General features: G+C 44.7%; 1 protein-coding gene across 1 annotated transcript in view; it reads right to left on the bottom strand.

Moving 5' to 3' along the window:
• TRRAP (transformation/transcription domain associated protein) overlaps positions 1-27885 on the bottom strand; it is a gene marked incomplete in the record, with an annotated part of 152508 nt that overhangs the window by 28850 nt on the left and 95773 nt on the right. Inside the window, 20 exon segments of the mRNA XM_078778972.1 lie at positions 675-810; positions 915-1027; positions 1174-1311; positions 11881-12171; positions 13000-13119; positions 13258-13404; positions 13716-13889; positions 14322-14535; positions 14671-14813; positions 14955-15154; positions 15258-15404; positions 18881-19006; positions 19526-19739; positions 19836-19982; positions 20356-20463; positions 21010-21363; positions 21475-21681; positions 21928-22194; positions 24999-25329; positions 25437-25618. Coding sequence (XP_078635098.1) covers positions 675-810; positions 915-1027; positions 1174-1311; positions 11881-12171; positions 13000-13119; positions 13258-13404; positions 13716-13889; positions 14322-14535; positions 14671-14813; positions 14955-15154; positions 15258-15404; positions 18881-19006; positions 19526-19739; positions 19836-19982; positions 20356-20463; positions 21010-21363; positions 21475-21681; positions 21928-22194; positions 24999-25329; positions 25437-25618 — 3759 coding nt within the window.

Genomic DNA, 27885 nt, shown 5'->3' with positions numbered 1-27885 from the left:
TGCTGCTCTGCGTCTCCAGGTCCGTTCCTGCAGCCCGTTTGAAATGTGTGGGTGCACGGACCTCAGCAGTGCTCGCTCTGCACTCACCACGGGTTTCAGCAAGGACTGCTCAATATTTGCGGATACAGTGCAGGCGATCTCGTCGCTGATGCCAGCGTTCTGTGTCCTGGCTGAGCGAGCCTTGAGACATGGGGACTCCGAGCTTGGACACCTTTTGTTGAAATCTAACATGTCTCCTTATTTCTGGCTAATTTGCATTTTTAATCTCTACATTTGTTTTGATGCATAATATACATATTCATGTAATTTTACAAGATTATTATTTCCATATATTATTATATACTAGCAAAGGTACCCGACATTGCCCAGCAACACAAAGTCGCTTCGCTGACGGGAATATTAAGAGGGGGGAGAAGGGAAAGGGGTGGAGAGAGGAGAGAAGGGGGGGTGAAAGAGGGTGAAGAGACATGGGTGGGGGAGAGACAGAGAGGGGTGAGAGGAGAGCAAGGGTGTGGGGAGGGGAAAGGAAGTCAGTGTGAGGAGAGGAGGAGGCGAAGTTAGGAGGAGAGGAGAGGAGAGGAGAGGTAGGAGGAGAATGCACCTCAACATTAAAATAAGTGCAGATATTTTTGGTCTTGTCAGCAGCTCCACTGAAAGATACGACAAAGCAGTACCTGGGCAAGGGCATCTTTCATGGCTGTCCAGTTGGAAATCCTCCAGGCACAGTCCAAAACAAGATGCGGATTTACATGGCCCTTGGCAAGTCCATATTCCGTCAATGCCTCCCATTGGTTGAGCTCCTTACAAGACCTAAACAAAGGCAAGCATGAATGAACACATATACAAAACACTTATCCACTTCATACATGTTTTAGCTCTTGCATTTCATCTTCATCTAAAACTTCTGAACCCACCGTATCCAATGATCTTCCCACAGCTGGTATTCTGGAAATACTGCTGGGGAAGCATTACCCTTGTCGTGTTCCTTCCGTGCCTTGTCCATTACTTTTTCGTACATCTCCTGGCCCTAAGGACAAACCACTCACATTGTCAGCGCAAGTTAGGAAACTGCATTCCTTTGACAATGGTAAAGTATTATAAAACATTGGTTGATGGTATAAGTTAAGATTAAGTCAGAGCAAAATTGCTGTGCCCTGTCAAGAAAGCAGTGACCTGCTCAAAAAACCCGTGCTGCTCATATGCAATGGCGATGCCAGTGTCAGGGAAGCGGCAGCGCTTGATCCACAAACCGGACCACATATCCTCTTCCTGCAGCTGACAGTAGAGATCAGCAAGGGAATCCAGGATCTCCTGCAAAACACAAACACACACACACACACACACACACACACACACACACACACACACACACACACACACACACACACACACACACACACACACACACACACACATTATCCAGAAGGCATTTTGTAAGGCACTGGTGTGACTGAAATTAAAGTCTCGTGATAGAAAACAAGAACATTCTAATGCAAGCAAGATTAGAGAATGGAAAGGCTACTATTCAGATTGTGTTGTACAACATTCCAATGAATAAACCTTCCTTTTAACTTGAAGTTTATTACCTCCGCCACCTAAGGTGGACAAAGGTTATGTTTTCACCTCTGTCTATTCTGTTTTTTGTCTGTCTGTTTGACTGTGAACAGGATATCTCAAAAGGTTGTGGACAGATTCACACTAAATTTAGTGGAGATGTTGGGTGTGTGACATGGACGAAATGATGTCATTTTGGTGAAGATCCAGATCCAGATACTAAATTGTTTAAGTGATTCTTCACTATTCAGAGATAGGGCCAAAAACTATACAGTAAAACCTCCTCCAACACGGCTTCCTCGAACGCGGTTTCCAATTTACGCGCTGAATTAAATGCGTCAAAACCTCCCCAACGCGAGGGTGTGTTTCGCATTTACGCGATCGTGGCTGGTGTTTTCCCAAAGATTTATATTATTCTTATTCCTTGTTACTGTACTGGACTTTACTTAACCCTTGTACACACAAGGCAGGTGTTCTTAGGCTGAATACAAGGCTAAAAAGACCCCCCCCCCCCTTGTGTGGACAAGGGTTAATTAATATTTAATTTATACATACGATGATACGAGTCGCCATTTGCCATCATCGGCGATCGCAGTTCGATTTTACATTCTGGATTAATTGCGACAAAAACGGACGGCGTTTCCCCAAATATTTTATTATTTTTCCTTATTCCTTATTACCTTACTTCATTACTATTTAATTTCTATACACGCGCGGCACGAGCTGCCACCTGTCACCATCTCCAAACCTGCCGCCATCAAGTGAGCTTACGTCCATCATTATGGCTCCCACCCAGATCATTATGATTATGGCTCCCATCGTCGATCATCATCACCCAAACCTCCAACGCTCCTCATAAGGTGAGTTATTTTGAAATAATACAGTAGGCTACTATTATGATACTAACACTTATTTTAATGTATATTTAATAATGCTGCACCATTCCATACAAAGAAACATGTAAAAAAGGCAAGAAAGTCTGTTTTAGGGTCAGTTTTTTGGGAGCCTGGAACATATCCCCAATTTCCCCATACGCTTAATGATTCCTCCAACGCGAATTCCTCCAACACGAGGTTATCCCAGAACGTATCCCCCATGTTGGAGGAAGTTTTACTGTATATAGAATGAAAACTCAAAAGGTTATGGGCGGATTTGGAAGAAACTTGGTGGGCAGGTTGTGTGCGACAATGACAGATTGATTAAATTTTGGTGAAGATCCGAGTTCGGACGCGGATACTTGAATTTTTTTTTTTAATGATTTTTCACCATTGCGAGACAAAGCGAAAAACAATATACAGGAAGTCCCCACTTTCCAAACACAATGTGTACTTGAAAATGTGCGCATAAGCTGAAACATTAAATCCCTTTTAAATACATGTAATGAGTGATTAATTAGTTCCCGAACACAAATTAAAACCTTCTTTTTTTCTTACATAAAAATAAGGTGTGTGTACTTTTAATACTTGGACCAAGTTTCATTTAAATCCATTCAGCTGTGCTCAAGTATCACGTTTACCTGACATAACCTCTGACCTTTGATGCCAAAATCTAATCAGTCCATCTTGGCATTATAATTGATACTTATGCAAAGTTTGGTCAAAATCCCATTACTGGTTGATAAGTTAGCGTGGTAACATAAATTTAGTTAACATGACCTTTGACCTCATGACCCCAAAATCGAATCAGTGTATCCTTACATCATTATACATACCTGTACCAAGTTTAGCTTAGATCCCTTCAGCCATTCATAAGTTATTGTGGTAACAAAATATTTGCACTTAACATAACCTCTGACATTTGACCTCTTGACCCCTCTGACCTTAGTAGTAGGAGAATGGGGGTTCTGAAGCACAATAAAATTTAACATGGAAGTCAATGGAGAAAATTAAGGTTAATTATTGACTCACTGGATTTTCAATCAGATTTTATCCTCCAATTCATTCCCATCCTCACGATTTCAAGATGTTCAACAGACATTCGCTGACACTCATTCTCACTCACTATGCTCGTTCGCTGTCAGTCGGTGCATTCAAGACAACCCATTCTACTACTACTTGTGGTGGAAGGGAAAATTGGGGAAGGGGAATTAGGGAGTGGAAGGAGAGGGAGAAATGAGGGAAGGGGGAATTGGGGAGGAGGACTGCATTTGATTATACTTAGTGAATTCGTCTAACTAACTGCATCTAACTGCATTAGACCAATGAATATTTGTTTTTGTTTTATTTTAGGGAATAATTTAATTTTCTTATAACACTCATCACCATCAAGTATATTAACAAACAATATGTTGGAACCTGGTTCTTGGTACAAATAACTCTGTTGAGCAGAGCTAAATGTTGGCTAAATCACCAAGAAATATTTTATTTTAAGCAAAGAAGCATCTACAAATATTACCTTATAAATGGAGCACTGTTATAATATGGAGAAAACCACTAACAATTATGAAGTTAAAAAAGTTTTTTAATAAACCTAAATCTATTCAGGAGGCTGTTGAACAATGTGATAGATACTTTAAAACAGCTCGAAATAACTCCTTTAAGAAATCAACGCCACTAACTATTAGACTTGGGTGCTCAATACAAGGTGAAAAGAGGAACCCATTTTTAAGAACACCTCTTAGACTACGAAATAATTATGAAGAGTTTCTTGAGAGCGGTCTCATAGAAGACCTACTCAGGATTGAGGAGGATTGTAGTCCGGAAATAAGGTATATTTCTATATTCTGAACCCCCAAACAACAACATTAATCCTCCCATCCCTGTATAGTTGTGGATTGTGAAGTGTCAACCTATTGCTTTCAAGGGTAATTGTATAACTGCAATTCCTGGGAATAAAATGAACCTAAAATCTCTTCTCCTTTTAAATCATATAATTTGTAAGTCCAAGGAATTGTATTCATTACATCAACAATTTTAAAGAGTTCCTTAGTCCATCTCTTTGTATAACCCTTCTCAAAATGGCTTTTCCATCAAAATATTCTTACAATATCACCAACTTTGAACTTTGGCTTTATCAGATTAATTTCCTTTTCATATTCCTCACACCACCCCCTCAAACCTTACCCCAACCCCACCCGCTCAAAGCTTCCTTCCCTTCCTCCCCTCCCCAAACCCCCCACTCAAACAACCCCTCACTGTGCCTCATCCCATCACCATCAAACCCTTTGTCCTCATCCTTCACTTTCTTCTAACACTTTTGCAATCTCCGACACACTATCAACAGCTCTCCCTACCTCCCCCTCTCATCCTTCACCTGACCCTACCCCTCCCCTCCCCTATCCTGCACCCGATGCTCCCCCTCGCTCTCCCCTGTCCATACCATACTCAGAATGGTATGGACCTCAAACATCCAGGGCCTTCGCTCAAACTTGATTGATCTCTCCATTCAGGTTGCTTCTGACAATCCAGACCCAATCTGCTTAACAGAAACTTTCCTCCTTCAAGATGTCTCTGATTCCTTAATATATCTTCCTGGTTACTCCCTCCACCGGTATGATAGACCCGAGCCTCGTCCTGGTGGTGGGGTGGCTATCTTTATCAAAAACTCTCTTCCTCACTCTCCTTGCACTGCCCTCTCTCCACCTCACCCCCAGGAGTACCTCTGGCTATGGCTTCCTCTCCGCTCCCACCTTTTGTTCATATGTGTTCTGTACCGTCCTCCAAACAGTGATGACTCCATTTACATTTCGCTGTCTGACAACATGTACCAACTTCTGTCCACTCATCCCAACTCTCTCTTCCTCATATGTGGGGACTCAACTGTCATCATTCCAGATGGCTGGGTGGCGTTACCTCTCTCACCAGCCACGGCATCTCAGCAAAGGACTTCTGCGACTCATTGGGACTGACACAATCTGTCAATTTCCCGACCCGGATCTCAGTCAATGGAGTATCTTCTTTCCAGACTTGGTTATGACAAACTTCCCTGCAAATGTCTGCTGCTCTTCTTCTGCTCCAATCGGTTCTTCTGATCATGTGCTTCTTAAAGTGGATATCTCTCTGGCCATTCAGAGAGCCTCCTCAGAGTCGACGAGTCTGGCACGTCACTCAGGCCGACTGGCATGGTCTTCAAGCAGCCATCAATCATCTGAACTGGTCTCCCATCTCTACTGCCTCTGACATCAACTCTCCCTGGGAATTCTTCCAAAGTAAACTGCTCTCTCTCATGTACAGATTTATCCCATCTCGTCTTCAGTTGGCATACCCTTTCGTTTGTGGTACACTGAATCGTGTACACCGTAGGGGACTATAGGATTGCACTCAGTCCCTCCGTCTGTCGGTCCGTCACGCAAAGAACAGCTTTCCGGACTTTTTTCCTAAACTCTTAATGCTAATGATTTCAAACTTGGTACATGGTTTCGTCATGATAAGTTACAGATAAAGTTCGAACTTCACGACGTTTCGATCATTTTTGACAAAGTTATGGCACTTTGAACTTTGGGAATTTCCCCAACAGTTTTCCGGACTATAATTTTGAGTGCGGTAAGTCATAATACTGTCTTCTATGACAGTGCTCCCCAATGCCGGTAGGGGACATGTATTTCAGCTCAATACTCAGAATGCTTGTTTCAAATGGCTACACAGCTGACACCTCCCGTGATAAGTCTTAATACCTCAACTCTGTGTTTGCTTCAAAATAATGTGTCCTAAACCCATCGATCTATGTACCTACCTTGACCAGTTGTACCCAGCTGCACCTGGACTCTCTCCTGACAAGGTGAAGAAGTGGCTGTCAAACCTCGACTCTGATTCTACAACAGAACCAGACCTCAACTCCAAAATCCTCCTCTGCTGCTCTACGTAGTGTGTTCAAAAAGTATCCGACCTTTATTTTTCGTGCGTAAAAAAAAAGAAGCTAGGGAGGCGTTGATTGGTGCACGTATGTAGGCGATCCTAATGCACACGCATGATTTTTTTCCCACCTGCAGACGCTGTCATTCGACGGCAGACCGCCGATGAGTGAGGACATGTAAGTGAGCGCCGTCGGATTTTCGTTTTTGACAAAATGACGGAAAAACTTGAACAACGCTACTGCATCAAATTTTGTGTTTATTGGCCTCGGGGATGTTGGATGCTTCCATTGTGATGACTGCAACTTGGTGTCTGGGTCGTACCCATAAACCCAGGACTCATCGCCAGTGATCACTGTGTTGAGGAAGCTGGGATCGCTGTTCACAGTCTCCAGCATGTCCTGTGCGATCTCCAAACGGAGTTGCTTCTGCTCAATCGTTAGCAGCTTTGGTACGAACTTCACTGAGATTCTCCTGAAGCCCAAATCCTCCTTCATAATGGAATGAACGGTGTTGAAACTTGCGGATCGTTTCCACTTGGGAATCGCCAAGCTTTACACAAAATTTGATGCAGTAGCGTTGTTCAAGTTTTTCCGTCATTTTGTCAAAAACGAAAATCCGACGGCGCTCACTTACATGTCCTCACTCATCGGCGGTCTGCCGTCGAATGACAGCGTCTGCAGGTGGGAAAAAATTCACGCGTGTGCATTAGGATCGCCCACATACGTGCACCAATCAACGCCTCCCTAGCTTCTTTTTTTTTACGCACGAAAAATAAAGGTCGGATACTTTTTGAACACAGTGTATATCACCCTCTATTTTGCTCAAGGTCATCTTCCATCAACTTGGAAATCAGCCAACATTACCACTTTACACAAAAAGGTGCAAAAACAGATCCTTGCAACTAGAGACCAATCAGCCTGCTCCCAATCATCAGAAAGGTCATAGAATCCATCATCGCTTCTGATATTAAAGACTTCCTCTTCTCCATGAGCTTGATCTCTGATCATTAATTTGGGTTCAGCCCAGGATACTCTCCCTTGACATATCTCGTGTCTTCGATACTGCTCAACAAAACTCTCCTCTTATGGTATCCATGGAAATCTCCACTCATGGCTAGCAGACTTCTTCTGCTGTAGTAGTCAACGTGTGGCTCGAAATGGAATCCTCTCATCTCCTCTTCCTGTCCAGGCTGGAGTTCCTCAAGACAGTGTTCTCTGCACTGTGCTTTTTCTAATCTTCATCAATGATCTCTCTGACTCACTGGAAAATCCTCTATCTTTTTGCTGATTACTCCACTCTCTGCGGCTCCATTTCTCAACCCTCAGATCGGCAGGCAGCAGCTTCTACACTCTCTGCAGACCTGGATAAAATTACAAGCTGGTCAAACAGGTGGAACATGTCTTTCAATCCTGACAAATCTCACACTCTCACTATGTCTCTCTCAAATCACCATCTGGAAAACCCTCACATCTAATTTCTCAACAATCTCCTAGAAGAAGTTCTGTTTCTCAAGCTTTTGGGTCTCACTATCTGCCATGATCTTTCCTGGGAAAACCATATGTCCAAGCTGGCCTCCAAAGCCAGTCGCCGACTGGGCATCCTCCGTCATGCAAAGTCCTTCCTTGGCACACCTGAACTCCTCACCACATACAAGGCTTTCATCTGCAGCTTGATGGAGTACTGCTCTCCCCTCTGGGCTGGTGCACCTGCCTCATACCGAGCTCGGCTTCATTTAGTAGCAATCAAGGCTTGTAAGATCTTCGTATCTCCAGCAATGAAGCCGATTCTGAGGGACTTTCACTCTCTCACCGCAGGCAGGTTGGCGGTCTTTCTATCTTCTACCGACTCCTCTCCAGCCTTGCACCCCCTGCTCTGTCCCTCAAGTATTCCTGCAGGACGCACAAGGTCTGACAGCAACCCTCTTCTGGTGAAACTACCAATATCAGGACTCTCTGCTCAACTTCACCCTTTCATACCTCTTCTTTTTTTTTTTCCTTCCTCTGGAACAAACTCCCACACTATCTTCAATCCCACTCCTCCCTCCAGATCTTCAAAACAGCTGTTCACCACAATCTCATATCTTCCTCCCCCATCCAAAACCTTGATCTTTTCTACCCCCATTAATCCACCCCAAACCTACCTCCTTCAGATTCCCTGTTTTCTTTCCTGAAAGCCCCTGTAATGTCTACCTTGTTTCTCCTGTGTACCCCACCCCAGCCCTCTCTCTCCCCCTCTTGTCTCCTCCACCCTTTTTTATATGTTCTTTGTGTTAGTTCTCATACGAGCCTAGGCTAGGTAAAAAAAGAAAAAAATCTAATCAGTTCATCTTTGCATCATAATATATACATATACCAAGTTTGGTGAAAATCGCATCACTGTCTCATAAGTTAGCTCGGTAACAGAATTTTTACTTAACGGGATCTCTGACCTGTGACCTTTTGACCCCAAAATCTAACCAATTCATCTTTACATAATTCTACATACTTGTACAAAGTTTGACTTCAATCCCTTCAGCCATTGCTACGTATCGCGGTAATGAACCTATCACGGACAGACGGATGGATGCATGGATGGATGGACGATGGATAGATGAACGGATGGACAACCCAAAAACAACAACTTTAAAACGTTATTAAATGTACTTTTGAAATGAGATATGAATAAATCAAACATGTGTAGTACAAGTGAATACAAGGGATAATGAGCTAGTTAGAGGGGTTATAAACTTAGTGGACAGGTTAGGTGTGTGACAAGGACGAATTGATTCGATTTTGGTGATAATCCAAGTCTGGATCCAGATACGAGAATTTTTAAGTGATACTTCACCATTGAGTGATAGGGACAACAACGATAGCATGATATTTCAAAAGGTTACGGATGACTTTTGACAAAACTGGCGCGGATGACTTGGGTAAGTAACAAGAACAAGCCAATTCGAATTTAGTTCAGGTCCAGATCCAGATCCGACCGATCAGGGGGATACAAAACGTAAATGTTCAGCACGGCGGAGGTATGCTCTCTTCCGAGTGCTGTTCTAGTATTTCATATCATATTGCCACATTTATTCCTCCAGCGGGATCTATATAGTTGTGCTAAAATCCACAAGTCCTACTATGCATTTGAAGCATTTTATTAGCCCGTTGGACTTATGGCGCTTTTCCACCGCGGTACCGCACCGTACCATAACCAAAATCACTTTTTTCGTTATTCCATTGCCAAGCCAACTGTACCATGACTAATTACCAGTGCTAAATTTGGTTCCTGCTATGGATAGGTACCAAGCGAGCCGAACCCGGACCTATCAGTGGAGCGCTAGCAATACTGCAGACCGTTTTGGGCGGGTTTTTTTCGTCACTTCAGATAACTCCGCCTATTTTCACGGTTCTGTTGTTCGATGGAAAAACGATACAGGGATTACCGTACCGTACCGTACTGTTTAGTGCTGTACCGTACCTTTCTGTGCAATGGAAAACCGCCATTAGTCCAAAACGGGGGCTTATTGATCGAGTCTCGTCCGTCTGTCCAGCGGCAACCATATCCCAGATATGTATGGACCAATTTTGTTCTTACTTGGCACAAAGACAATACATGATGGTATACATATGCAGATCATTTTGTTTCCCGCTGCGATCAAATATGGCCGACTGGCGGCCATTTTAGTTGTAAAAAAACCCGATGTTGAACACGTCCTCAGCCATTTCTCAGACATACACTTACCGATGTTGTTCAAACTTGGCACAAAGATAACGAATGATGGCTTACATATGCACCTCATTTTTTTTTCGACATCAGATCCAAGATGGCCGGCTGGCGGCCATTTTGTTACTTAAACATGTCCCCAACCATTTCTCAAAACATGCATGGACCGATTTTGTTCAAACTTGGAAGAAAGACAATACACGGTAGTATACATAAGCAGAATATTTTGTTTTCTAATCCGATCAAAGATGACCGACTGACGGCCTTTACCTCTGTACAGCAAAATTACTAAAACCATGGGGTCTATGACATTTTATGCCTTTTTCTTCTTCTTTTATATACTTCTCAACGCAAACAAGAAAGTGATCGCAAACAAGAAAGTCAACTTAACGTCCTCTTTGAAGAAATAAAGTTTCCTTTCATTCCATGAGGGTTAGAAAATGCAAATGTAAGGCAGATATCAGATGAGTGATGATCCTGCCTGCCTCGATAAAAAGCAACAGACATGTGCAAACGAGAACGGCACTCAGTAGAGAGCATACCCCCGCCTGGTTAACAGTTTACGTTTTGTATCTCAAAAAAAAGAAGAAAAAAAGTCCAGTCTTTCATACCCTGATCTTCCCCTCGTTTTTGGCAACATCACTCAATGGTGAAGAATCACTTAAAAAATTATACTACCTGGATATAGATCCAGATCTTCACTAAAATCGAATCGAATCGTCCTTGTCAAACACCCAACCTCTCCACCAAGATTCGTCCAAATCCATCCACAACTTTTTGAGATATCTTGTTAAAAAACAGACAGACAAACAAACAAGAAGCCATCATGCAGAGCACGATACTTGCAAAAAATTTCAAGTCAATCGGATACAAAATGGCGATTTTAGAAATTTGATCTCCAGATGACCTTTGACCTCAAAATCAATAGGCTTCTCAATTGTGACGACCTCTACAACTTGGTGAAGTTTCATGACGATCGGTTTAGAATTGTGACCTGTAAGCGAGTGACAAACAAACAGACAGACAGAACAAGCGTTACGCCTCGGTCCCCCGTCGGGGAAGTGATGTGAGTTGACAAAGTGGAAGACGCAGAAAACATGCTATGATATGATATTTCGCTCACAAGGTTCAGACATACATGGAGGCGGCCATTTTGGATTTTGATGTGGCGACCCAATTTTCTATAGCGTTCTTCCTTATGCCTAGATACACCCACACACCAGATTAGAAGTTGGTACTTCGCTTATTTTTCAAGATATTCCGCTCACAAGGTTCAGACATACATGGCGGCGGCCATCTTTGATTTTGACGTGGCAACACAATTTTAAACCACGTTCTTGCTTGTGCCTAGATACACCCATACACCAGATTATAAGTTGGTACTTCGCTTATTTTTCAAGATATTTCGCTCACAAGGTTCAGACATATATATGGTGGCGGCCATCTTGGATTTCGACGTGGCGACCCAATTTTCAATAGCGTTCTTCCTTACGCCGAGATACACCCACACACCAGATTAGAAGTTGGTACTTTGCTTATTTTTCAAGATATTCAGCTCACGAGGTTCAGACATACATGGCGGTGGCCATCTTGGATTTTGACGTGGGTTGCACCCACACACCAAATTCGAATGCGGTCCTTCGCTTACGCACGCACGCACGGACGGACGGGAAAACCATAGTCCCCCTTTCGCTCCGCTGTGCGACGGGGGACAATAACAAAGGCAACAGACCAATATACTTGAAACATCTTCGATTTTGCAAGTAACAAACAGACAGGGGTGAAAACATAACCTCCATCCACCTTTGGTAGCGGAGGTAAAAATGACGTCACACCTGCTGTGTTTGTGGGGTTCTATCACTCTCGCTAATCTCCGCTCCAGTACGAGGCTTCATCTGCAGCCAAAGGCCTGGTGCATCCAGAGCCTGCTGCTCCAACGTGAGGCCCGCACGCAGCCACATGTTGTGGGTACGCCCGAGGTACTTGAGCAAGCATGGGCGAAGAGGTATTGGCGGAACGCATTGAGACACTGCCTCGAGGAAGCAGGCAAGCGTGCTTGGCTGACAGTCGCGCTGACCCAGGTGGCTGCCACTGCACAGGAAGGGACCAATTTCGCCAGCCAAGGCCTGGCAGAGACAAATATGGATGCCATGCTTTAAAATAAATAATTAATAAATAAAACTACACTTGTGCAAGTCTTGAGATGCAACTAGATGGCTACATACTACAGTGGAACACCAAGGATCGTGAATGCTTGTCACATTGACATCAATGGAAACAAATGAAAACCGCAACAGCAATATGAAAGTTTGCTACAAACTAGTATTTCTTCCTATGAAATGTACATGATCTGTCTGGTCCACAAATGGTTCTCAAGAAATAAGTCGCTGTAACTCAAGCAATTACAATGTGCACCCACATGCAAGGCCCCCTCAAAATTTTCCCAAAACATTCTATTAAGTTCCACGATCAGCATTCACTTTGCGTCATTTAAAATATCATCAAAGTATCATAGAATAACTGGTGTTGGGCTAGCGGCTGGTGTTGGGCTAGCGGCTGGTGTTGGGCTAGCGGCTAGGGTGCCAGCTTAGGATCCTAGGATCCTGGGTTCGAATCCCGGTCGATCGCTGAATTAACGCCAGGGGGGTTGACTCAGCCTGTCATCCTTCCGAGGTCGGCTAATTTGAGTACCAGTTCACTGGTAATTCCCTGTTTGTCATAAAAGGCGACAAAAAGGGTTGGCGGCAGGAAGGGCATCCGGCCGTAAAACATTGCTTCAAAAAGGGGACCAACAAAAACAACAACAACCACGGTGCCCGAAAAAGGCCAACCCCCGCTTTGCGGGGGAAAAATGGCCTCTAAAGGTGGTTTTTTTTGTTGTTGCTTTTTTATCATCGAATAACTCGCAGATATGGTCCAACAAGTACTCCAACACCACATGAAGATCAACATACGTGTTGTTGCCTATCAGACAAGATCTTCCAAAGCCGAGGAAACAGCTGGATCCAGGTCCTCTCGGCCAGCGCCGTACTGCTGTGGCAGAGCTGTGCGAATGCTGTGAGCAGAGTCCCTCCCTGGTACGGGCAAATGTGAAGCATGTTACACGCATGTGCAATTTCACTGCAGACCTCAAGAGGACCTCCATTTGACCTGTTCTTATCAATACAAAAGATATTCCAAATCTTCAAGAAGAGTTTTTAATTTAACTTCACCTTAAGGTCACGAAGCGAGTCGAGGAACTTGTCATGCCGGCTCGTGAGGAGATGCAGCTGGTTCCCCACATCCTTCTCGCTCTGCTCCCGGGACCGATTGGTCCCACTCTGCTCCCCACCAGCCATTTCTATGTCTATCTCCACATCCTGAATGAGCATGCACAAGTGATGGTCATCAGGGCCACATTCTTGACAATGTCAAGGCACCCACGACGAGTTGTGAACATTTTAGTAGCGAAAATTAGTTCTAGAGAGGTCACCACGATACTTCATGAATCCCAAATAAATAACTTATTAATCTGCTGAATACGTGATAAAATTGAAACTATTAACAATTATTTTGTTAATTGTTAATAATAATTATGAAACAATTATTTTAAAATTGAAATAATTATTACCAACTCAAACAATCATCACATATGAACATATGGCGTCATAATCACATATGAACTTCTAACCTCATCACGACTGTCAGTGCTGTCTCGTGGTTCTTGTTTGACGCGACTGGCCATGGCGAAGGCGGCACGATCATGGCTGTCCGCCAGGTTCAGCACATGGGTGATGGAAGGCAGTACACAGGGCTGGCACGCCGTCCCCAATGCAGTACCGCGCTCACAGACAGCCAGTAGCAGCTGCATGTAGCACGCCCCGTTAGTACACTCTGCACTCTGCAATTTGGCTCAAATAGTATCCCAACACAAATGGCCATGGTAGCAACGCTGTACGACACCAGCAGCATTTGTATACACCGAGAAGCACAAAGGTGTTAGAATGAAACCAAAAGGCAAAAAATAAAAGAAATTTACAAAATGTAATTGAACATTCGTTTATATATAGTTCAAACAACTCATGTGTGCACACATGAACATGCATATGCACAAATGCAACACCTTTTGCAACCGAAGACCTAAAACACCGAGAAGCATCACACAGCCACAGCCACACACAGCCACACACAGCCACACACAGCCACACACACAGCCACACACACACACACACACCAAAACACTTATCTCGGCTTCATCTACACTACTCATTCACATCTCACTCCTTCTCCACAGTACCTCGGTGCATTGTTTGATCCAAAAGTGTGTTCCCATTGCTTCCCAATTCTGAGAACAGGTAATATAGAGCAGACGGTCATAGATCCGGTGCCTTATGGACCCATCAAAGACTTCAAAGAACTTGGCACGGATCTGCGGCTGGGAGCAACGCAAGCCAGCAAGGAAGGCTGGCTCGAGACGAGATGTTAGCTCACTACCAGCAAATGACTCATTCCTGATGAATAAAAATGGGTGGAAAAGAGGAACAAAAGAGGGAATAGAGAAGAAATTTACAAAAATAAGGGCAGGAGGAGCTGAACAAAGCATATTATATGTACAAGTTGTATAAAAATGAGGAGATAATTGGGACCTGTAGATGTAATTAACAAGCTCCAGAAACTGCATATTTAGCTCCACATCGTCTGGAAATCTCTTCTCAATGCATGTCATCATCTTCACCATCAGAGTCGTCTTTTCACGGTATGTGGGGGTTTGCTGTGCATGATACACATCCTGATTGAGCAAAGCCAAACCAATAGCAATCTATTCAAGAACATCTCACCATCTCAAAGATAATAAAAAAGAAATTGTAGAAGCAGGGCATGACCACAAGGTCACCACAAGGAGACATAGTCATGGCAGAGGTTGCAATACCTGGTTTGTGGAGATGGACGAGGTGTTCTTCATCCACTCTTCAGTGATGCGGACAATTGCACGAAGGATCTTGGGGTCAGGGGATTTCTCGAGAAGGGAAGCAAGGATGCCCTGCAGAAAGCCTTTGCGCATGTCCACATTCATTACAGCCAAGCGGTTCTTGACTAGTTCCAGGCTGAGCACGATCAACTCACTGGTCACTGCACTCAAAAAGAACCGTGACAAGGGTCAACAGAAGATGACAAACTCACCTAAATTAGAGTCATCATCTGAACAATGTCACAGACTCTTAACCGTCCATACCAGCAGCAACATCTGGGGTGCCAGGCGTGCTCTGCGAAGACAAATGGTCGCGAACCATTTTCTGGAGGGATCGCATGAAGACAGATATGAGACGGTCAATGTAGCTTGGATTGTTGCTGCAAGCAGACTTCAGGATGAGCAAAGTACCTGTGGATGCAATGTCTTGCATAAGTTATATACTCCACACCAACCCATAGCCATTGAGGGGGGCATCATCCCCCACCTTCCCCTTCCCCCCCCCCCTACCCCCAAATTTATTTACCCACTCCCCCCAGAATCTCACTGAACAAAAAGAAAAAAAAATAGAATAAAAGTTAGTGTGAGAAAAATAATTGAGCCTCTCGTATGGACGGAGGTCAGACCATGATCTCAGGAATAAATTCTAAACTTCATTAATCTAAGAGAAATTTTACGTGACATCGAAGGTGGTGTAAAAGGAGGAGCTAGGATATGCCTCAAGGGTGGTGTATTTCCTTTTTGCAGTGGGTTTTGGCTCTGACTTTTGTCATCGTAGTCCACAAATCTAAATATATCAACTCCAGTGTAAGGGGGTAGAATTTTACCTCACCGGCTCTTTGGAAGGATTCATAGTTGGTGTTGGGACATAGCTGCTGCTTCTTCTCCAATGGCACAAAGCTTCTGTCTTGTCTTAACCACATTACTTCTCCACTCCCCTTTGTCCTCAGCCAACTCTCTCCACTCTCAAATCATCCCAACCTTACTGATCTCACTCCTCACACAATCCTCCCATCTCAACCGCAGTCTACCTCTTTTCCTCCTACTTTGCTCCTTCAACCTATCTGCTCTTTTTGCCTTTCTCTCTTCCCCCATCTCCACCACGTGTCAAGCACATCTCAGCCGGCATTTCACCAATCTCCTCGACAAAGCTCATATGCACACCAATCTCCTCCCTCAGTTCATCCATCCTCCTTCTATCAACCCTCTCACCTCCCACAATCCTGCTGACCCAGTTGTTCTCGCCGACCCGCAACCTCTGTTGCTATCTTTCTGTCAGCGCCACCGTCTACAGATTGTAAAAGGTAGGCCAGCGTTACACAAGACATCAGAACCTTTCCTTTAAATCTTTTTGATATCTTTCTGTCTGCCATTAATCACCCCAATCACCCCATCTGAATCCTCCTATGCACCTCCATCTCCAACTTACCATCCCCGGTCACTGTTCCCCCAGATACTCAAACCTATTTCCCTGTCTGATCCCATTCCCCTCAAAGCTGATGTTCATTTATTTTATTTGCTGCCCAACCCACATCACCTCAGTCTTCTCCATACACAATTTCAGCCCATACTTTTCAAATTCCTCCTTCCACTCTCCCAATAATTCCTGCAACTCCCACCCACTCTCCACCACAACAGACAGATCATCCACATAAAATATCCTTCTCAGAATACCTTTCATGTTCACCTCCTGCTTACCAGCTCCATCAACATCATGAACAGGAGTGGGCTGAGAGAGCTTCCGTCTCAAACCAATGTTCACACTGAATTCCTCAGACATCCAGGGACCAACCAAAACTCTTCCCTTCATTCCCTTGTACACCCCTTCCACCAACCTAACTTCTGCTTTGGGCAATGCCATCCATCTCAGTGTCGCCATCACCATATCTCTCGGGACAGTGTCTTAGGCCTATTTCAGATCCACAAATCCCAATGCCACTTCGCCTTGCACCTCCAACCTCTTATCCACCAGCTGTCTGAGCATGAACATCCCATCTGTCCTCCCTTATCCTTTCTAAAACCCTGCTGCTGTTTTCTGATCTCTATCTCCACACTCTTCCTTATCCTCCTGTCCAGAATCCGCTCTACCACCTTTATGACATGACTTAGGAGCGTACTGCCCCTGTACTTCTCCTGATCTTGAACATCACCCTTCCCCTTCCATATGTCCTCCAATCCTCTGGAATTGAACCCTCTCTCACACGTACATTCAACAGGTTCTTCGTCCAACTGACACCGACTACTCCCATTGCAATTATCATCTCTGAACACAACTCAACAATGCTTGGTGTTCTTTCCATAATCCTCTTCAATGCTGTCTTCACTTCCTCCAGCGTGATCTCCACATAACATGGAAACTCCAGCTCTCCGTTGCTTCTTCCTCGGTTCAACAGCTCCTTGAAATACTTTTCCCACACCTTCAATACTGCCTTCTTCTCCGTCACCAACCTCCCGCCACCATCCTTGATCACCCCAAACCCCTCCCCTTCATGTCCTTCCTATACTCATCCCTGTCATAAGCCAATTTACAGATCATCATCTTCCCACCATGCTCTTGCAACTTGTTGGACACACCTGCTGACCACAGCTCTCCTTACTGCTTTTTTTTATTTTGCCCATACAGGTGCAGCAGCCCTGCATTTAGTTGCTCCTTACCTTAATGCTCTTGCAACTTGTTGGACACACCTGCTGACCACAGCTCTCCTTACTGCTTTTTTTTCTTTTGCCCATACAGGTGCAGCAGCCCTGCATTTAGTTGCTCCCCTCTATCTTTGATCTTCTTTATCCTCTTCCAAGCCCCCTCCTTTTCACCAACTGCCTTCGCTACTTCCTCCATTCACCATGCCTGGTTTCTATCCCTCAACGATGCACCCTTTCCTGAAGTCCTTCCACACAAAACTTATGCAATTCCCCTAAACATCGCTCCATACTTTTCCCACTCCTCCTGCAAACCTTCCGCTTCTTCACCAAGTTGCTAGGCCTGGCCCTCATCCTCTCCTTGTACTCTACAACGATGTTGCCCCGACACATCCCACACCCAATAATAAATCTTCTGACCCCTGCTCTTAACCTCCCTCCTTTTCTTCATTCGTACCACAAACACCACAAGCTTCTGTGTGGTACCATCCTCTCCGCCACTGCCTTGCAATCCTTAACCCTCCACACCTGTCGCTTGCTTACTACCACCAAATCCAGTTATGTTCTGTGCTGTCCACTCACCATAGGTAACCTCGTGACTTTCCCACTTTTGAAAGAATGAACCGGCTATGGCCATCCCATTCATTGCCACCAGCTCTTGACCCTCTATTCCTCAACCAAATTTATGAACACATTCCTCTTCACCCAGCTCCACCACTCCCACACGTGCGTTCAAATCCCCCATAATGCATAGCATCACCTCCATCTAACCATTCCCATCATCCTCTCCAGTGCGGCTCTGAATTCCTGCTTCTCCGCCCCCAATCCGTCCCTTTTGTAGCCCATATACCAACAATACAAACACCATTTGCCTCTGTATCAATGCCCATGCCATAACTCTCCGTTCCTCCCATCTTTGGCCGTGTCTCCTTTCCATCTTGTCTTCTGCACACACAATACTTCTTCGTGTTACGGTTGACACGAGCTGGTGGAATTCGAGTTACCACCCACTGCAGGCTGCACTCACAGAATCCAATGCAGAAGCAGTTTCAATCAAGGAAAGTGAAACAGCCATGTTTAGTGCTGTAAGTATATGGGAGATGGTGAAGTCCGAGGAGAGTTCTGCGGAAATTAAAACCTATCCTTCAGTGAAGAAGGGCGCCGAGGTGAGGATTGGAGGAACTCTAAGGTGAAAGTCGGGGAGAGGCCTGAATATGCTCTTTGGCTGCCTTTGTGTCTAGTCAACCCACCAAAAAGCTGTGTGGGACTGCTGCTTGCAGACTTTTCATAGCTGGTGAGCCCTTCATAAATAACTTTGCCAACAGCTGCATACAGGCTCTCCAACTCTTCATACTTAGATGCCACACTTGAAGTGCCTGGAAAAAAAATTGGAAAGGGTGTAAACAAAAGAAAATGAGGGGACAGGAAAGGGTGGGAGGAGACAACCAAGGGGAGCAAGGTGTAGGCATTGAACAACAAGTAGTTGATACCGTAGTTACCCTGACATTTTGGAGGTATGAAGAATACATCTGTGTAATATGAAAGCTAAATCTTGAACATTAAAAAAAAATATCACTTACCCTAAGCCAATTTACCAAGATGGTTGCAATGGCAACATAATTCAGCCAATCACAGCTGTGATCTAATCAGGTTGAGATAATGTCACGAGGAATATATATCTGCAATATCAAGGCTAAATGCTCAACTGTTTTCCAAATATCACGTACACAAAGGCGCATGGACGGATGATCGGTTGGACAGAGCTCATTTTAATGTCCCTCGTCTCTGGCCTTGTTGGACAAACAAGGCTGGAGAACAATGTGAAATTGAGTGCAAATGGTGGCAAAGAGAAGGGCAGGTCAAATTTACCGTAAGAGACAAAATAACAGACTCACTTGGCTCGGTAGGGAAAGAGCTCATTAGGCGTGACAAGAGGCCCTGGACCGCACGGAGCACCTTGGTGTTGAGGCAGCTCATGCATGCGGCGAGGGCCCGTTGTAATGGCTTGAAGCTGGCAAGAACTGCGCCTGGAGGTAGCACCGTCAGCAGGAATGACAACACCTCAAGGCCCGTGCACACGTTGGCCAGGTTAGCCTGTGCACCTTGTTCCTAAAGAAATAGTCATGACACACCAGTGCAAATGAACTAGAGAAGGAAACGAAACGTCAAAGGATGGGACATGAACCGTCAGGTCACAGAACTCACGACAGTCATGAGCAGTTTGTCGAACCACTGAAGCTTGAGCTCAGCACCATGCCACATGTCGGACTTCAGTGCGATTTTGAGTAGTGTAATGCACCGACGAGACAACAATTCCCCTGGAGAGCCCAACACAGGATTCTGGTCATTCACCTGCAGCACATAGCAAGGTCTTTTTAACCAAAAAGACAACATTGGGCAATTAACTTGAGAGCTAAGTTGTCGTGCTCTATTTAAGTATCTAAGTGATCTTCAAAACTAACAAAAGACTTTACTCCATATTCTTTTGTTAACAATCCAATAGTTTCGTTTGCACGAGTAGGCCAGCATGACAAAGCTATGGCCAATTTTTAAAATTCTTGCATTGACCATTTTCCTTGGTCATATGTAACAGCTTTATCAGGCCATGAGTGAACCTAATCAGATCAGATTAGGTGAGCATCAACATCAAAAGCTGGGCTGTTATAAAACAGAGTGGCATCATTAAAATGGCACTATGCTGTATGAGAGCTAATCATTGTGGTACCTGGCAAGCAATACGTATCAAGAAGTTGACCACAGTGTCTGTATGCTGTTTGTCAATTGGCTTGCTGGACTGCTGCTCATTGGGCCCAGCTGCGTTGCGAACTACAGCCTGACAAAAACAAAGTATACAGTGTGGAGAGATCACAATTAGGGGGTCAGACACCATGATCAGGTCAAAATCAATTAAAGTCATCATCACATCAATATCGGTATCTGCCCCCAATTATATCCACCTGATCCAGACCATGTCTATCCATATACTTTCTCTGTAGAATGAACTAGTTTTGCTGGTGGAGTCTAGTGTCGATCTGCATCGGTGGGCGGTAGAACAATTGATGGAATTGCCTTGGGAAGCTAGAAGGTGATGTTTCAGATGTTAACCCTTTGTCGGAGGAAAATAAAACACCCAAAGGTGTTGACGCCCGAAACATCAGCTTCTCCTTGCTTCCCGCGGTGGTTAGCATACCTCACCCAATGTCCTGTTGATTTCATCCATTGTCTACTTTCACAGCCACACTCATTCAAGACCATGTCTGTATGTTCCTCACTACTTCATACATGTTAGCCTTTCACCCTCTATCCTTAAGCACTTCAAAGAACCTAGTTATTTTATTATAAAACAAAATGAAATTAAAGCTGCAGAAGTCCAACTCACCACACTAGGAACAGGACGGAATCGCTTCACATCCTGTCCTACAACATCAATCGCACTTGAACTTCGTCTCATGCCCGGCACAACAGATCCACTTCCACCTGCTGAGTTTCCATCTCCAACAGCAGCACTACCAACACCACCAACAATGTCACGACAACCACTTGAGCCTTCCTCCTCTTCAGGAGCAGCAGCAGCCTGGACCTCTCGACCCCGCTGCACCTCCCACTTCACGATGACATCAGCGAGATCGATGGCCAGCTTGCGTTGCTCCAGGGATGCATTGGGGGTAAAGCCCAGCCTCTGCATTGCAGCCACCATGTGCTGCACCAATGCATGGCGAACAGGGTAGTACACCTGTATAAATGAAGGTGGCAGAAGGAAAGCCATCAGCGAGCTCAAACAACGATGGATGTACAGTACAGTCCAAAAGGCAATATCAAAAGGACACAACATGCAGGTTCACACCCTGTGGTGCTGCACCAGGAGATGCAGGATGTGCATGAGCTGTGGCAGAGTATGACCTTCTTCCACCATGAGCTTTCTCGTCCAGTGTGCCAGTAACTGGTTTCCCTCTTCCATTCGCGTGGGTACAGCTGGAGTCAGGATGGCAAGGGCCTGGCGCACGACAGGACGTGCCTCAAGCGCATGGGCCTTCAGCAGGCTGATGAAGACCTGCAGAAATGGGATGATCCACATCAACATACTTCGCCTGTAGAATCAACCAATGAAAACGCATGTTGTTTACCAACGTACTGCTGGTACAAACCAAATTCTGAATTTTCTTCCTTGTAAACATCGACATTTGGGGGAGGCAGAGAGGGGAAAGAATAATCTTTGACATCAATATAGCTTCCAGCAATTACAAGACAGCAAGCATCATGGGAAAGACAAAAAAGTGAACACAAGACCAATACACACCTGCAACACGATCTTCTTGTGAATGGCAAACTTGGCAATGATATGGGCGAGAACGAGGTGCCCATGGTATTTGCACACGGGGTCCACACAGGTCTTTGTCAGCAGGCATGGCCAGGCGAAGGTCATGAGTCGTCGAAGCTTTGTGTTGCGGCTCTTATTGTTGTCGTGGATGTGGTGAGAGGCATGTTCGACAAGCAGTGCAGAGAACTGCAGCACTGCAATACGGAGGGCATCCAGCATTTCACTGTGTCTCTCTGGCTCAAGCACCTGCACAAGAGGGCATTATGGGGACAGTAAATGAGAGGTGGTGGCTTGTTGAGTTTTACATGGAATATAACAGAATTAAAGTGAAGCATCCAAAACAAATATGGCCAAATGTTAACCAGAATTCTTGGAAGAGCATTAAAAAAAACACCTTTAGAGGCCATTTTTCCCCACAGAGCAGGGGTTGGCCTTTTTCTGGCACCATGGTCCCATTTTTTGAAGCAATGTTTTATGGCCGGATGCCCTTCCTGCCGCCAACCCTGTTAGTCACCTCTTGCAACACACAGGGCATTTACCAGTGAACTGGTACTCAATTTGCCGACCTCGGAAGGATGACAGGCTGAGTCAACCCCCCTGGCATTAATTCAGCGATCGACCGAGATTCGAACCCAGGATCCTAGGATCCCAAGCAGGCACCCTAACCACTAAACCAACACCAGGCTCTTTTGGAAGAGCATGCATCAAAAAATAATCTGTATACAAGATCAGGGCGGTCTTGGCTATGGGGCAGCATGGGCAATTGCACAGGGCCCCATGCTGGAGAGGCCCTAATCGTAACACTAATCCCTTTGTAGTGACTGCAACGTTACTGGAGATTAAATATATATCTTATACAAGTCAGGAGACGACGATGGTTCACGAGCGAGCGGTAGTCAATGACAGAGGTCAAAACCGACATTGAAAATATATAAATAGGAATGTAATATTTGTTATGAGACTAGTTAGCGACACAATACTGAAAATTCGGGCCGATTCCGATAACTTTGAAAATTTGACCTTTGTGACCTTGAAATGTCAAAACGGAGGTTACTGACCTTGAAATGAGATAGAAAATAATGTATAATCAGTTATGAGGTTAGTTAGCTACACAATACCGAAAATTCGGTTCGATTCCGACAACTTTGAAAATTTGACCTTTGTGACCTTCAAGGTCGAAGATTCTGAAATTTTTTGGAAAACTTGCATTTCATGATGTATGTGATAATATAAAAACATGTACGACATTTCACCCTATCAGGAAGCAAACAATGTGATAAAACCATCAAAAATCGACTTTTCTAAATTTCGTGACCTTGTGACCTTGACCTTGGGGCGAAAATGAAAAATCGAGCTCCGTGGGGCTAGACACATGACATTGGCCTAACCAAATACCGAAACCCCTGTCAGGTTCCACCAACTCCCTCGGAGAACATGTAGCTTGAACTTGATTACCCCCTAAAAAGACATCTTTGTCGGGCGTGGCTCCGCCCACAATGGGCGCAATAAGCCCACTCCAGGCAGGACACAACTCGATCATGATATCAACCTCCCACCCAAGTTTCATCAACATCGGATGATATCATCAGGTAGTTATGCTGCGGACAGCCAGACAGACAGACAGACAGCCAGACAGCCAGACAGACAGACAGACAGACAGACAGACACACACACACACACACACACACACACACACACACACACACACACACACACACACACACACACACACACACACACGACGAATATAGTGGTCACTTGATAACTCGTGAACCAATATATTAAAGTAGCGGCAGTTTTGTGCCCGGCCGTCATGCTATGTCATTACGTATATGATGTCATTACGGCGTAAACACCCACTCACTTCGAGAGCGGCAGGAAAGGTCATTCTTCTTTGGGGTATATAGATTACAATCCCTCTATGGTCGGGTCTCAAGAACACTGGGTGTGTGTTAATTTACAAAGTTTCTTGTGAAGAGATCACCAAGTGATTAAAGCATTCGAGCAAGCACTCCATTGAAAACCCTTAAGGAACGGCTGGCTTGGCAAGCGGTCCTCCCCCGGCACACCACCCCCCCCCCCCACCCCTCCCCGCAACCGCAACTCCCCCCTCCCTGCTCAGCCCACTCATGCTTGAGCAGTGCAGCAGGCAGGTATGCTACGAGGCTATGAAGACCAATGGAAAATTGGTCCAATGGACCAATGGGCCCACTATTTGTGAAAATTGGGTGCTATATTCTCGTTCAGAGTGTGTCGCTGGGAATAAGGGGGATGGTAGGGGGCCATATCCTTGACATTTGCCCAGTGCCCCGGAATCAATCAGACCACCCCTGTATAAGATTACGAAGTGACTATAGAAAAATGTCATAGATGGCAAAAGGCAGTAGAAGAGGATAAACACCCATATATTTGAGGTTTGCCAGTTTAGGTAGTCCCCTCTGAGCACTTCACTGCGGATGGTTGATCCCAGGTTCAAATCCTATATACTGCGTTAATGTGTCCATTATCGACTAATATCCTTCTGATTAATGGTGTTGGCTTAGCGGTTAGGGTGCCGGCTTGGGATCCTAGGATCCTGGGTTCGAATCCCGGTCGATCGCTGAATTAACGCCAGGGGGTTCACTCAGCCTGTCATCCTTCCGAGGTCGGCAAATTGAGTACCAGCTTGCTGGGATGAATGATCACGGTGTGTACCCCGATTTAGAATAGGTACACCGTATCCCTACGCATCGTAAGAGGCGACTATGGGTTGGCGTCAGGAAGGGCATCCGGCCATAAAAACATTGCCTCAAACAGGGAACCATGATTGTCATGGGGCCCACTAGGCTAACCCTCGCTCTAGCGGGGAAAATGGCCTTAAAACGATCATTCATTCATTCATATTCATCCTTCTGATTAATGTAAAAGTAGTCTCCCCTCTGATAATATCCATGTCCTACATCTTTCGATACAACTCCATCACAAGTCTTAGTCACTAAAACAAAATACAAAACAAGATTTAAATTAAGACAAAGGTGAGAAGAGCTATGTGTGTTAGAGGGAGGCTTTACCTTGTTGATAAAGATGCTGCTGATGCTCTCTAGATTGTCCCCCTCGGGATTAGCCGGGCCGAGCAACACCTCCGCATCTCCACGCTCCAAGCTGTGCTGGAAGGCGGGTAACAAAACATGCTGGAGCGCTTTTGCCTTGAGTTCCTCAGGGAAGGATGAGTCATGAAAGATTTCCACAAATTTGAAGAAGAGTGTGCGCTTGTGCTGCACTGAGTATTGCCGTGGAAGCTCTTCCTCAAGGTAGTCCTTGAGGCAGGCCAGGTGGCAGAGGAATGGGGACGTGAGGCCTCTGAGCAACTGGAAGAGGAGCTCCATTTCACCATAGTGGTGCCTGAAAAGAAAGTAACCACAGCGAGAAGTTTCACACTGGGATAGAGAACACAAGTTTATACAAGTGATCCAGTTGTGGTCACCACCCAAAGGAGACCATGGACATACTTGCAATAGTTGAGCAGGCAGAAAGCAAGCAGTTTGGGCTCCTTCCAATGTGGCGTGACCATGTGCTCTTTGCGATGTCGCTCCTGGAAGGCATCACTAATCCATACCCTACGCAGGTGGCTTGCCAATGCAGGCTGTCCTGGCAGCCATTTCTCATCGTGCTTCACGATGATACTAATTATCTATAGAAAAAAATAAAATACAAATAAACAAGTAAATGAAAAATCGGTCAGAGACCGAGGACTTGCCGGAATGTACTTTTTATCGGCCATTTAGGACAAATATGGCGGCCGAACCACGTGACCGATGACGTTATCATTAACATATTTTATTCCCCATGGAGAGTTCTTTACAATGAGCTACGTCTCAATTTTCTCTGTTGAGCACTTTCGGAGATATGGAGGTGCAACGTTTTTCGATTTTTCCAAGATGGCGGCCGAACCACGTCACTGATGACGTCATAATTAACTTATTTTGTTCGCCATGGAGAGTTCTTTGCAATGAGCCATGTCTCAAGTTTTTCTGTTCAGCACTTTCGGAGATACGGAGGTGCAATTTTTTCGGTTTTTCCAAGATGGCGGCCGAACCACGTGACTGATGACGTCATCATTAACATATTTTATTCCCCATGGAGAGTTCTTTACAATGAGCCATGTCTCAATTTTTTCTATTCAGCACTTTCGGAGATATGGAGGTGCAAAGTTTTTCGGTTTTTCCAAGATGGCGGCCGAACCATGTGACCTATGACATAAATTGGGCACAGTCTATTCCTGGGCAAGACCAATATGTGTGCAAAGTTTGGCGATTCTACGTGCAACGGTGTAGATGTAGTGCTGCAAACAGACAGACAGACAGACAGGCAGACAGATGAAAAATCGGTCAGAGACCGAGGACTTGCCGGAATGTACTTTTTTATCGGCCATTTAGGATAAATATGGCGGCCGAACCACGTGACCGATGACGTCATCATTAACATATTTTATTCCCCATGGAGAGTTCTTTACAATGAGCCATACCTCAATTTTTTCTATTCAGCACTTTCACAGATATGGAGGTGCTAGGTTTTACGGTTTTTCCAAGATGGCGGCCGAACCACGTGACCTATGACGTCATTATTAACATATTTTATTCCCCATGGAGAGTTCTTTACAATGAGTCATGTCTCAATTTTTTCTATTCAGCACTTTCAGAGATATGGAGGTGCGAGGTTTTACGGTTTTTCCAAGATGGCGGCCGAACCACGTGACCTATGACGTCATTATTAACATATTTTATTCCCCATGGAGAGTTCTTTACAATGAGCCATGTCTCAATTTTTTCTGTTCAGCACATTTGGAGATATAGTGGTGCAAAATTTTGCCGTTTTTCCAAGATGGCGGCCGACCACATGACATATGACGTCATCATTAACATATTTTACTCCCCATGGAGAGTTCTTTACAATGAGCCATGTCTCAATTTTTTCTGTTCAGAACTTTTGGAGATAGAGGTGCAACGTTTTTCGGATTTTCCAAGATGGCGGCCGAACCACGTGACCGATGACGTCATAATTAACATATTTTATTCCCCATGGAGAGTTCTTTCCAATGAGCCATGTCTCAATTTTTTCTATTCAGCACCTTCGGAGATATGGAGGTGCAAAGTTTTTCGAATTTTCCAAGATGGCAGCAGAACGACGTGACTGATGACGTCATCATTAACATATTTTATTCCCCCTGGAGAGTTCTTTCCAATGAGCCATGTCTCAATTTTTTCTATTCAGCACTTTCGGAGATATGGAGGTGAAAATTTTTTCCGTTTTTCCAAGATGGCGGCCAACCACTTGACTGATGACGTCATCATTTACATATTTTATTCCACATGGAGAGTTCTTCACAATGAGCCATGTCTCAATTTTTTCTGTTCAGCACTTTTGGAGATATAGTGGTGCAAAGTTTTGCCGTTTTTCCAAGATGGCGGCCGACCACGTGACATATGACATCATTAACATATTTTATTCCCCATGGAGAGTTCTTTCCAATGAGCCATGTCTCAATTTTGTCTGTTCAGCACTTTTGGAGATATAGTGGTGCAAAGTTTTGCCGTTTTTCCAAGATGGCGGCCGACCACGTGACATATGACATCATCATTAACATATTTTATTCCCCATGGAGAGTTCTTTACAATGAGCCATGTCTCAATTTTTTCTGTTCAGCACTTTTGGAGATATAGTGGTGCAAAGTTTTGCCGTTTTTCCAAGATGGCGGCCGACCACGTGACTGATGACGTCATCATTAACATATTTTATTCCCCATAGAGTTCTTTACAATGAGCCATGTCTCAATTTTTTCTGTTCAGTTCTTTCGGAGATGTAGCGGTGCAAATTTTTTCGGTTTTTCCAAGATGGCGGCCGAACCACGTGACTGATGACGTCATCATTAACATATTGTATTCCCCATGGAGAGTTCTT

The sequence above is a fragment of the Myxine glutinosa genome, chromosome 5, assembly GCF_964187855.1.
Source record: "Myxine glutinosa chromosome 5, kmMyxGlut1.1, whole genome shotgun sequence".
NCBI lineage: Eukaryota > Metazoa > Chordata > Myxini > Myxiniformes > Myxinidae > Myxine > Myxine glutinosa.
The sequence above is the reverse complement of the archived record's forward strand: the minus strand, read 5'-3'. Positions and strand labels throughout refer to the sequence as shown.